The following is a 12,408-nucleotide window of genomic DNA, read 5'->3' as shown; positions in this document are numbered from 1 at the left end:
AACTCCTGGATTTTCTTCATAAAACCTGCTTCTACATAATCAAATTAAGTAGTAAGAAGGCATCACACCTTCTGTTTAAGTCTTCTAAGAGTCGTATAGATGACCAGTAAGCACTTATTTTCTGCAAGAAGTGCAGTGATATATAAGCAGCTATTTGTGTGCTTCCTAGACAAGAACAGCTTTGGACTGAAATACTGTGGAGTTAAACATGTCTGTCCAGAGTCAGGCTAACAGAGCCCTCCAGGGTCTTGCTGGCAGTACTAGTACCTTAAGGCCTCCACGTAGATGGCTCATCTTGGAGACGTCTAAGAATGATGCCATAAGCACTAGAATCACACACAGAATTACCAAGGTTGGAAAAGACCTCCAAGATAATTCAAGTCTAACCATCCTCCTATCACCAGTATTTCCCACTAAACCACATCCCTCTGTACATCTGCATAGCTCTTCACCTCCAGGGATGGTGACTCCACACCTTCCTGGGCAGCCCACTCTAGCACTTGACCACTCTTTTAGAGTACTTTTTCCTGCTGTCCAACCTGAAGCTCCTCAGTGCAATTTGAGTCCATTCTTTATTCATACTGCTAGTTACATGGGAGAAGAAGTCGACCACCACCTTGCCACAACCTCCCTTCAGGCAGTTGTAGAGAGAGTAAGATCTCCCCTTAGATTCCAGAACAGTTTCTCAGCAGGTTTCCTCAGCAGCTCCCATAAGATTTGTGCTCCATACCCAACATTGTCCAAGTGTTTGTTCACCTGTTCACAGACTGGGAATATGCTGATATACACTGATAGTAAAGCTGAGTGTAACAGTTAACATCTCAGGTCAGTGCACATGTCCGGGCCCTAGCAGAAATGTCATGCTCAGCAATATCTGACTCAGACACCTGGCATTTTTTAATATTACTGCACACCATCATCAGCTCTTTCCTTAACTTCTATATACTGGAAGAAATGACAAAGAGGATGGAAGACTTGGAAAACAGACTAAAATACTGATCAAAATGTAAAGGTTATACTACACTGTGTATTTATACATACAATGTTGTGAGAGCTATTTTGTTACACCAGTTCAAAGTAAAATAACAAATCCTTGTCTAAAGTTAAAAAGTATTTTGGAGCCCTATATCTATACATGTTCTGTCTTGCATTGACTGCAGATAAGTTTTGAAAGTTTATATATAAAAACAATTTAGCAACTAGCAGAAATCCTCATTAAGTAGAACTTAACCAAAAGAAGCTATGCAAAACATTAAAATGCTGTTATTTTTTCATGTGAAAACTCCACGTTTTGAAGTATTTTTAAGCTGTGAATTTATTTGGCTTGCTTTTCTGTACTTTCCTCCTCCACTCACTCTGTTGCTATTTCAAGCATTCTATCTGTGTGACTGTGTGTATGTATACACACACATATATGTTAAAACAGAACTGCATTCACAGCAGTTAGGTTCCATACAATCTTTTCAACACGTGCAGACTGCAGAAATCAGTTGGAAGTAGAAATACACATTTATACACCTTTGTTGAATGGTGATGAATGTAAATGAAGTGGGAAATCTGTTGAGTTACCAGAGCATCACAGTTGGAAATTCCAAGTACTGTTTCTCTTGCCAGATTCAGACACGATGATGTTTCCCTCTTTGGTCTTGGTGAGCATTCAGCAATTCTTGAACTCCCCAGAATACAACTGGCATTTTAATATGAAGACATTCTTTGGGCAATAAAACCAGCTGCACATTTATTCATCAAATGCTAATATGAAAATGAAACGGCAAATTGCTTCCAGCCATTCTGAAGTGCCTTAAGGCCAACTGAAGTTTTACTTCTGCCCTCGTAACAGCAAAAGCCCTCTTCTTATAGCTTTATTTTTCATGCCCACAACAGTACCTGAACTGTACTGAACTAATCCAAATTCAGACCTCAGTAGATGCATACTCCAGCTATTCCCTCTTTGCTTCATGTGTGTTTGCCTCTTTACTGTCTCCAACTTGAAATGTACAACCACATCCATTCCATATCAGAAACATAGTTGCAGCAAAATTAGATTTAAGTGAATATGGATCTGATGATCATGCATGTGTACAAAGAAGCACCTTGTATTTTAATTCACTTCAGAAAGCAGAATGCAAGTTCTTCAGGGCTGCTGGTTCAAATGATTGTCATTAAGCATCCCTTTAACCACATGTCAGCAAAATGCAATATGCCATGTAGTGTGCACTAACAAATATCCTCAAATTGTGGTTAAAAAAAAAAAAAAAAAAAGGCAGAAATCCAGCAGATAGCACCATCCTCCTCAACAGTGACTTGAGAACATCACCTCAATCACACTCTACCACAGCGCATTCAGAAAGCTTTCTTAAAAAAAGGGTACTGACTTCAGACCAGTTTGGAGATGTTCAATTTGGTATCTTACTGAAAGTGTAATGTCATACATCACGTCTAGCAGTTAGCTGGTTTGCACCTGACATACATATTCTCTTGGAAAGAAGAGACAAGAAGAGTAATTTGCATTAAGAGCTTGTGACTAAGTTTAAAAAAAAGTGTTAAAAAATTAAGTGTAAGTAAATCCTGTGGAGTCTCCCACCAACATTCCAAATTTGCCACTGCCTCATTACAACTTGTTTTCCTATGAAAACTCCACTCAAAAGAAAAACCAAAACACTTAAGAAAGCCACAGCCTGTTGGGATTTGATACTTACCACAATCAGGTCTTACTACTGAAGCTCAACTTCTACAGGAGGCAACAAGCAAGTTTTGTCCTGTGAAGGTTACTTCTAACAGAACAAGACAGACAGCAGTGATAACGAATCTTCATTTATAGTTTGTTTTCTAAAACCAGCAGAAGTATAATACAATACAAATTTCTCTTAAAACAGATCTGAAACCAGTTTATTGTAGAAAGACCACCTTTACAGCATTTACTTCTCACTGGTTTGTTCTGGCATGCTTCTAATGATGTCAGAGTCACCTGTAAAACAAAAATACATTATTGCAAGAAGATCCATTCCCAGAAATAGGCAAAATAAATTCAAGTGACTCTATAGTCAAAGCACTCAAGCAATGCAAAGATAGTTAATTAGGAAAAAAACAGTAATTTTGATGACTTAAAAAATATCGTAACTGCATTTTTGCTAATCCATGCACAATATGCTAAAATATGATAATTATGTCACTAGCATTTCCAAAGCCAGTACTAGAGCAGCAGTCCAGTCCTGGAGGACACAATGCAGTTTTAATATAGCGAATGTCTAGCCTCCCCTGATCACCACAGCATCAGGACAGCGAGAATATTCGCATGGTACTGCACAGCAGGAAGCCTAAGCTCCACTTCTTTAGCTTACACATAAGCTTACAGCTACTATCAGAACACCAACAAGCTAAATAAAGGTTTCTAAAGAAACAGGGAATTTAAACTGATGTTACTTGGACAACATCTGGGAGTAGCTAAAACAGAAATCCACGTATGCATTTAATTAGAATGCTTTTGGTCAAATTGAACAACATAAGATAAATCTGATTCTCATCATAAAATATTGGAAGAAAGGTAAGAAATCACATACTCAGTAGTTCTCCAGAATGAGCTTGAACAATTCTCTGGAACAAAGAGTGCTACCAAGCAACAGTAATTATGCACACATTTAAAATGTTAACATTTAATATGATTTTCAACTCTGGCACTGGATTAGTATCCATCTGCATATAGCTTATTCCTTCTGTAGATATAAGACAGCTCACAATCCAGCCGTTTGTTTTACCAAGATCCTACATTAACAAAGCTGAACAGGAAAAGGAGCTGTATGCAAATGTAAGAAACCGATTCTTGGACTAACAAAGTAAGAACAGATCTTGGGACTACTTTAAGCCAAAGGAGACCAACAAAATATGACCGTACATCTGCACCTTAGTTGCTAAGCACTGCTACTCACAGGTGAATGCAAGAACCACTGCTACATACCCAATTTGTTCATTACATGGCAGGAGACACGTACCTGGGTCAATAATAGCCAGCGTGCACACTCTGTAGTATTTTCCACATGCTGTGCCCAATTCAATGTTGTTGCCACTGTAATGATGGACACCAGTCTTTGCAAGCATGGCGTAGTATTCAATCTCCGATTTTCTAAGATTCAAAAACTGGGTATTAAAGTACTGACAAACAATTTGATTGACTGTACAACAAAAGCAGCTTAAATTCCCAATTGTACTTCAATTCAGAATCTTTCTGCCTAGAAAAACACATTTATTTCCTGCCAAGAATAAAACAATCTCCCCATTTCTCAAGTATCTATGTTAGTTCTTTTTCCTGTATCTGCAGTTCCTTTAATCTGTTGATACTCACTGCTGACAGAAGGGGACCAGAAGTTCAGTAAGGACCGTGTCAGGAGATGAAGATTACTGAAGACTTCATTCTCCTAGAACAGCTTCAAACATTTCTACAAGCAGTTCTATGCTTCAAGCATTTTAAATTGCTATCAATTACTAGTTTTTCCTACTTGTAAAATTATTTTCCAGTACCAACTTTGATAAATCAGGAATTGAGTCTCACTACACTTTCACACAATGGTTTAGGTTGGAAGGGACCATGAAGATCATTTAGCTCCAACCCCACCGTGTGCAGGGACAGTTCCCACCAGACCAGGTATGAAATGCTGATTTCACAGTGTGAAAAAGCTTACAGAATCTTCTGCAAGGCAAACTTCTTGTATGAGAAAGCTATAAAACAGCTGGAAAGCACTGTAACACATCCAGACCTACAGTCTGTATACACCAAACAACTCATCATGTTTATTTCACAGCACTATGGAGTATGTGTACAAACTACTCTGCATTACCAGCTTGCATGAATCACATCTGCAGTTCTACGAAGCACCTGCCTTAGTTTTTAACAATTTTTTTTCGTACACCTGCTTACCTCAAAGCAGGACAGTTGTTGGCTAGGATGACCAACTTGGCTTTGCCTTGACGAATCATCTTCAGAGTCTGTTTGTATCCTAGCACATATTTACCACTTTTCATCACCAGCTGAAGCCTGGAGTTTATGGACTCCAGGGACTTTTTCTGCAAAAATAAGAGTTTCATTACATGTTATTTTACCTTTCACAAAGTGGCAGAGAATGTAAGGTGAAGAAACTCCAATCACACACAATCTTGTCCCAGTTATTTGCAAGGCAGAATAAAAAAGCCAGCACGCCATATGGTTATACGAAAGCTTGTAGGTAAGCAAGATGCTGGTACTGTTTGCCAACTTTACAAAATACCTTTTATCCATTACTTTGGTAATGTAGTAATTACTACATTACACCTGGTAGCGGGTGGATGGTTGCACTAGATGGTCTTGTAGGTCCTTTCCAACCTTGCGATTCTATGATTCTACTTTGTAATTAAAAGCATTGCCACTGCCAACTATGTTACCCAGTCACATCATGGAGTTCTTGTTTTGCCTTTACAAAACTCAGCCAGTCATGTTCAAATATAAACTACCTCTACCCCGCAAACCTGACCGCATTCCTAGTTTGGCACTTTGCAGGGCATGCACTGATAGGTGTTCCTCTGGTTGGCAGAAACAAATAACCACACGCAGTGGGTGCAGCCCCTCCAATAGGTGCGTGACAGCCAATAAGGAATAACGAACACCGCCATCTCAAGCGAAACTCACACTTTCTGCAGCAGCTTTAAGACTGAAAACTAGAAGTTATCAAGAAACACAAAACCTGAACGCTGCGGCCCTTTAACCACGCTATGAACACAGCTGCAGCCTCCCTTGCCTCCGGCTGGGGCAGGGAACCCAGGAGCAACCAGGATGCTGCACAGGAAAGAACCGAGTATAGAGAAGCCGGCAACGAGGAGCCGCGGTGCTGCGCTCAGAGCTACGGGCCCAAGGGCCACTTCGGGCGCCTCAAGCTGCGGCAGCTCCCCCCGCCACCCCGCCTCAGACCGCGCGCGGGGCCGCTCCTCCCTACCTCAGGCCCGGCGGAGCGCCCCGGCACCACGGCCGCACCGCAGCGCGCAGCGCCCGCCGTCGGCGGAGGCCGTGCCGCCGCCACGTGAGGCCACACGCGGCCCGCTCCCACTCACCGTCTTCTTTGCGGCCACCATCGTCGCTGCCTGCAGTTAAGTCGGGCGGTACCTGGAAGACAGGAGCAGCAGGGGTCGGGTTAGCGCCCAACAGCGGCTCCTAGGGCCGCCCGGCCGAGCCCCACTCACCGGACACGCGCCACCAATATGGCCGGGCCGCCAGAAAGGAGCGAGCGCCCGGCGGGCGCCGCCTATCCCCGCTGCACCTCTCGCGAGAACGTCTCCGCGCCGCCTCTCGCGAGAGCTTCCCCGCACCTTCCTGCTGCTGCGCACGGCCGCCGTTAGTAGGGTGGGGTTGTGGGAGTGCGGCTGTCTGTTGTGGCCGAGGCGGCTCAGAAGGCTGGGCGCTGCCTGTGCCTGTCTCCCCTGCCTGCAGTGCGCTGCGTTTCACAGGGCGATTTTGCCTCTTCGTAGCCCGACGGGAGACTTTTAAGCACCAATCCAGGAAGCCCCTTGCGGAGCCGAGCCCCAGGTGCCTCCCTTCCTTGTGAGGTTGGGGCTGGTGAAATGCAGCCCCTGGCCGTGTGCTACTGCGTGCGGGCAGCTCTGGGACAGAGACTGCTCGTGTGGGCGGGTTTGGATTTGGGCACGTCTCGTAAAGCTGGCTTCTTGTTCGAGGCAAAGGTTCCTCCAGTCCTCCTTTCTCCATGGGGCTGCTTGGATGGGCACAGTGCTGTCTCTGTCCCTGCAAGCTGGACATGAGGCGGCAATATGCCCACACAGTCCAGAAAGCCAACCATATCCTGGGCTGCATCCAAAGGCGCGTGGCCAGCAGGACAAAAGAAGTGATCCTGCCCCTCTGCTCCGGTGAGGGCTCACCTGGAGTACTGTGTTCAGATGGGGAGTCCTCAGTACAGGAGAGAGAGAGGCCTGTTGGAGTGTGTCTAGAGGAGGGCCACAAAAATGATCCAGGAAGTGGAACACCTCTCTTATGGGGACAGACTGAGAGAGCTGGGGCTGTTCAGCCTGGGGAAGGCTGCAAAGTGACCTGATAGAGACCTTCCAATATCTAAAGGGAAGAAGGGGAAAGACTCTTTACCAGGTTCTGTGGTGATAGAACGAGGGGAAATGGCTTCAAACTCAAAGAAGGTAGATTTAGGTTAGATATAAGGAAAAGATATTTCACAGTGAGGGTGGTGAGGCACTGAAACAGGTTGCCCAGAGATGTTGATGCCCCGTCCTTGGGGACTTTCAAGGTGAGGTTGAATAAAGCCCTGTGCAACCTGATCTAATTGTGTGCATCCCCATTCATTGCAGGGGAGTTGGACTAGACAGCCTTCAGAGGTCCCTTCCAACTCCAATAATTCTATCATTCTATGATTCTGCTGTTGAAACTTCACACTCATAAGATGTACTGGAACGTGTGCAACACTGTGGTGAGGCCCTCACACAGGCAGCCCAGAGAGTTGTGGGTGTCCCATCCCTGGGGACACTCAAGGCCAGGCTGGATGGGGCCCTGGGCAGCCTGAGCTGTGGGGGGCAGCCCTGCCAGTGGGTTGGAACTAGATAATCTCTGAGGTCCCTTCTAACCCAAGCCATTCTATGATTCTATTATATGAACCCCAACATATACACTTTATGATGGATGAAATGACAAAACTAGCATGAAGTCTTTTCTATGTTTGCCTAAGTTTGCATAAGCATGGGAGAGCATTGTATTTGTTGAGTTCAAGAAGTTTGATGCTTTTGCCAACATGCATTATGTAATAACTAACTAAAAAGCAAAGGGAAAACATGCTGCATTGAGTTACTGTTAATGTAGCTTATCTTAATTAACAAATTGAAATCATTTGTAGTAATACGTTGATGCACCTTTCTAATGGCATAGCTACCTCGGCACTGATTTTTTTCTGGTGTAAGCCTACACATCTCACCAAGTATTTCTGCAAGAACCGCCTTCTCAGTGGCACACTGCCCAGCTGAACCACGTGGGGGCGATATGCAAGTAATAATCACCCAAACAAACGCGTATCAGTGCGCTAATCCAACCGTGCTCAAGGCAGGTTTCCAGAGGACTCGCACTACAACCTACATTTACTTTGTTTCAGAATTTGTAAAGTCACTGAATCGTGTATTTAGCTGCCGCGTTTTCTTTTCATGTGAAAATAATAAGTTGAGTGTGTTAGGATACAATCTGAAACATGTGTATATTTCATACTCAGAAATAATTTCAAAATGTTCTCATCTAAACCTGCCTTTACAGTTGTAAAAGGGTTAGCAAATAGAAAATTAATGACTTGCTTGGGCAAGCCAAAAGGTCGGACACCCATGGCTTATGTTATCTTGCTGTCACCCTTGTTATGTTATCTAAATGTGGAAGCCCTCCATCTCCTGGAGAGGGAGCTGTCTGCAAATGTGCCCTTTGCAACCTGAGATCAAATTAGGAGAAAATGTAATACTTAAGAACTTGTAAAACTGTGTCACATTTTGAAAGAAAGCAAGTGAACAAACAAAAAAATGCCTTTCTGGAATAACCTTCCGTCAGAGACTTCAGTCATTGGGACCCAAATTGTGGCCTTAAATGTAGAATCATAGAACGGCTTAGGTTGGAAGGGACTTTGAAGAAAACTGTATGTGTGGGGAAACACGAGCAGAAACAGGTGCTTCCAATTGTGCCTCACACCCCAAATCTCCCTTGTGTAGTTGCAAAGGCACCTCCTGAGAGTCTGTGGTCCATAGAATGTCCTTTATAAATCCACAGGGCTGTTTCAAGTCAGGTGAAGGCAACATGAAAAGTAAGGAAAGGCTTTGGCATCTTGAAAGTTCTTTATTATACGCTCACTCTTTCACTAAATGTCAGCAGCTTGAGCAGATGGGCATTTACAGTACTCTGATGGCAATGGTCCTCAAGGTGTCTCACCAACTTCATCTTCACATATAGTGGGACTGTGTAAGAATACACCAGGTGAAGGTATTTGGAGACATAAATGAGCAGTGTGGAAGATGGAGGACAGTCACATTGACCTATCTAAAAAACTGGAGAGTGCCTTTATCATTTCCTGGAGGAAAATGCAACAAATGCAATTCTGAGTAATCTAAAAGAAGAAAACTATGCATGATCATAACAAAACCTCATTTTCATAGAATCATAGAATAGCCTGAGTTGAAAAGGACCTCAAAGATCATCCGGTTTCAAACCCTCTGCCACAGGCAGGGTCACCAACCACCAGACCAGGCTGCCCAGAGCCACATCCAGCCTGGCCTTGAATGCCTCCAGAGATGGGGCATCCACAGCCTCCTTGGGCAACCTGTCATTTTCTTTGATTCTGGACTTGTGATCACAAATTACTGTCGTGAGTCATTGCTGTATTTTACCTGGAGTCATAACTTCATGATGCATCAATTTCAGTAGAGATGGCAGCAAAAGGAGGTCCCACCCTGAACTTCCTTTCTTTTTCTCAGAGTTGTTGTTGGCTGAAACCAGTAATCATTTCATAATGCTGTCGCACAATGGTGTTGACACCAGTGATGGGATGCCCTGCTGTGGGTGGGAGGAGCACCAGGGGGGAGGGAGGCAAAAGAGTGAGGCAGGGACCTACTGAGGTTGTATGCCCCTGACACTGGCATATCACAACACTGCAGTGCAAGCAATGGTAGCAAAGTGTACAAATCCTTGAGGAAACAGGCAAATTAACAAGTTTTCCTTCACAGATGGAGCTGCCTGAGGTCATGGATGAGGTCTCTTGCGACAGCTGAGCTGCAGTCAGTAAGTAGTGGATACACTGTGCGGAGGCAGACCTGTCTGTGCAGCACAGGCACATGTGTTTGTGCACAGAGATCCCAAAGCAACTTGTTCCCCATATTGTAGAACATGAGACGCTGCCTCCTCCAGTGCAGTGATAATCATACCATCAACTTTCTAGTCGAGTAGTTGCCCTGCTTTTCTGAACGTTACATATAATCCTATGACAGTAAAGTGAAGGTCAGAGCAGTAATTCTGTATGCTCTTGTAGGCAGTGTGTCATCAACTGAATAATAATGCAAAATATGCAAAGGTATAGTCTGGAAATATAGTTCTGTTCTCTCCTACATTTTTAGCCCTATCAAAATCTCTGCACAATTATACAACAACTTTGTGTGAACACCTGCATTCTTTTACACTCGTCAGGGCTATTAAAAGTGACAGACTATGTTGTCTGATCATAATCACATATTATAGCAAATTCAAACATGTTCATCCAATTTTCACAGGGTCATGCACTTGAACTATCCCCTTCATTGTCAGCCAAATACGTACAGATCTTCATTTCGGACCGCTGGGAATTTGGAATCCAAGTAATGTAGAGGTCTGTGGAGTCAGTATTCAAATCTCTGCTCAGACATCCTTCCAATGACTTCACTGTGAGAATGGACGGGAGGAAGGAAAGGAGCTGTAGAGGAAAATGGGCTGAGCAATGAAAGGTTACCTATTAGACTACAGGGAAAATCTTGAGGTTAAATACTATCGTGAACTTCTGGATAGCTATACACCTTGGTTATGCTTTTGGTCTGTGAAAGGATGCTAAGGAGTGTATGCATAAGTGTATATATGCAGACATATATAAACACATGCATACATAAATAGATAAGCATATAGCAATCTTAAAAAGGGTGCCACTAAAACAAAGTATTTACATTTCTAAGGGCATAATTGTGCAGAAATCCAAATATGCAGATTTCTAAAAACAGAAAGTAGTCTGATAAGAAGATCTTTAGATTCTCAGCCATTGCCCTCCCAGGCAAAATAAAGAGTTGTGTTTTAGGAGGCAGCTTTCTGCACTGTGTAAGTGACCATCACAGAGCAGATGCAAGTGGAGCTACACAAATCTCTAGCCATGGAAAATCTGGCTTGAATTGTCTGCCACAGTAACTATCTAGAATATCTTACTGCCTGCTCAGCACTGTTCTTCTGGGAAAGAATAGCCAAAGAGTTGAGAAAAGGAGTCAGTTTAAAAAAGAAATCTCATTATTAATATATTGTTTTGAAAAGTCTACAGTAATTTACTAAGTCCCAGGATGTGTCTGTGTTGTTTCAGGGATCAACAGATAGACATCGATTTACAGTTGCAGTAGGAATCTTGTCTAAAATACTCAAAATTGTGAACAGCTGTGAGCTCCAGAATGAGTGACACAAGTCTGATCATGAAGCACTGGCCTGGAGAAGTTAAAGATCGCCAGGACCTTGTTGTCAATCTTTGCAAAGATTGCTTTTAGCAGCATCTTTCTACTCGAGTAAGACAATATATAGGTATTTGTTGCTTTACCTCTGGAGCTATAGTTATCACTGAACACTCACGGCTTACATTTTATTTTAATTCCCTGATATGTATTTCTGAATAAAACACATTATTTTCCTTTGTAAAAATAAGTTATTCGAGGTGATTGTTTAGTTTGCATATCGCCAAAGGTTATTTTTTTAGCTACTTGGGTACTGCCTTCATTTAGGGACAAAGCAGGGCGGCTCGAGTTGGAGGTGGCAGGAAGGCTGTGGGGAGTTGCCCTGGCTGGGGGAAGGTAGTGAAGGACTTCCATATGCCAGCACAGTGCTGCAGCTGCTGGGTCACTTGGGGCTCAGAACAAGTACAAGCATAGCTTGTTGCTGCTGCTGCAGTAACCCATGCTCCCATGCCATCTCCCCTTCCTGCCTTCAACTTCTCCAACCACCCACCACACCCAGGTACCTTGTATTCTTTTCTGTTCCATGTTTCTGTCTCTCTATTCCTGAGACTCCTACTTCCAAAGCTCTCCGCCTTTCAATTTCACTAGCAGGTACGCATCCCTGCCACTTAGACCAACAGATAAGCATGCTAATATAGCTGTGTGCCATATATAAAGTAGAAATCAGAAGATTGAGCTTATCTGGCACCAGCCCCAGCCCTGTCTTGCCTCTGTGGGACTTGCTTGGGGGTGTGCACCACTTCTTGTTTGCACAGTGATGTCTTGAGTAATGCCAGTCAAAAATGAGCAGCACACCTGCCATCGTACAATCATGGAATCCTGGGAGTTGGAAGGGACTTCTGGAGGCCGTCTGCTCCAACTCCCCTGCACAGAACAGGGGCCTCCACAGCTAGATCAGGTTGCTCAGGGTCTTATCCAGCCAAACTATGGCATGGAGCAGCAAGATGTGCTCATGTTGGCTGATCTGCAGAGGGCACATATTGTCCAGGCCTGAGGCAGTAAGTGGCGGTGGCACAGATCCCCTCGAGTGCTGTGTCACTGGAGCTCCTGCCTCCATGTATCCCAGAGCTGGTTCACCATTTTTGCCTCATCCCAGAGGAGCCAGATGCTGAGCTGCAACCCTGTCTTGCCTGCCTCCGCCCCCAGCCCTCACATCCCATCTTCCTGCTGAAAAAG

General features: G+C 43.9%; 2 protein-coding genes and 1 non-coding gene across 10 annotated transcripts in view; 1 reads left to right on the top strand and 2 right to left on the bottom strand.

Annotated features, from left to right (window-relative positions):
* The window catches only part of MATN2 (matrilin 2), a 67,742-nt gene extending 65,055 nt beyond the window's left edge, over positions 1–2,687 (top strand). For all 7 annotated transcript variants that reach the window (XM_048939986.1, XM_048939991.1, XM_048939990.1 and 4 more), the window contains one exon: positions 947–2,687. In XM_048939986.1, coding sequence (XP_048795943.1) covers positions 947–999 — 53 coding nt within the window. In that variant the 3' untranslated portion in view covers positions 1,000–2,687. The remainder of the gene's footprint in view (positions 1–946) is intronic.
* Positions 2,688–2,798: 111 nt separating this feature from the next.
* Positions 2,799–6,293, bottom strand: RPL30 (ribosomal protein L30). 2 transcript variants are annotated; one of them, XM_048940039.1, is made up of 5 exons: positions 6,205–6,293; positions 6,076–6,127; positions 4,913–5,058; positions 3,990–4,120; positions 2,799–2,968 (listed from the first exon to the last, which is right to left on the bottom strand). In XM_048940039.1, the coding sequence occupies exons 2-5, from the start codon at positions 6,094–6,096 to the stop codon at positions 2,919–2,921; spliced, it is 348 nt and encodes a 115-aa protein (XP_048795996.1). In that variant the 5' UTR covers positions 6,097–6,127; positions 6,205–6,293; the 3' UTR covers positions 2,799–2,918. The 2 variants fall into 2 exon arrangements, with proteins under 2 accessions (XP_048795996.1, XP_048795997.1); XM_048940040.1 differs by lacking the exon at positions 6,205–6,293 and having other exon boundaries at positions 6,076–6,198.
* On the bottom strand, positions 3,165–3,297 carry LOC125691474 (small nucleolar RNA SNORA72). The gene has a single exon (XR_007376147.1). It is a non-coding gene; the product is annotated as a small nucleolar RNA SNORA72 (small nucleolar RNA).
* Positions 6,294–12,408: the final 6,115 nt, after the last annotated feature.

Source organism: Lagopus muta, chromosome 3, assembly GCF_023343835.1.
Source record: "Lagopus muta isolate bLagMut1 chromosome 3, bLagMut1 primary, whole genome shotgun sequence".
Classification (NCBI taxonomy): Eukaryota; Metazoa; Chordata; class Aves; order Galliformes; family Phasianidae; genus Lagopus; species Lagopus muta.
Note: the sequence above shows the minus strand (reverse complement) of the source record. Positions and strands in the feature narration are given on the sequence as shown.

Coding starts and splice junctions, on each gene's coding strand:
- RPL30 (XM_048940039.1), bottom strand. CDS start 6,096: ATGGTGGCCGCAAAGAAGACG. Junction 5,059..6,075: donor TGGTGGCCGCAAAGAAGACG/GTGAGTGGGAGC, acceptor TTATTTTTGCAG/AAAAAGTCCCTGGAGTCCAT. Junction 2,969..3,989: donor GCTGGCTATTATTGACCCAG/GTACGTGTCTCC, acceptor TTTGTTTTACAG/GTGACTCTGACATCATTAGA.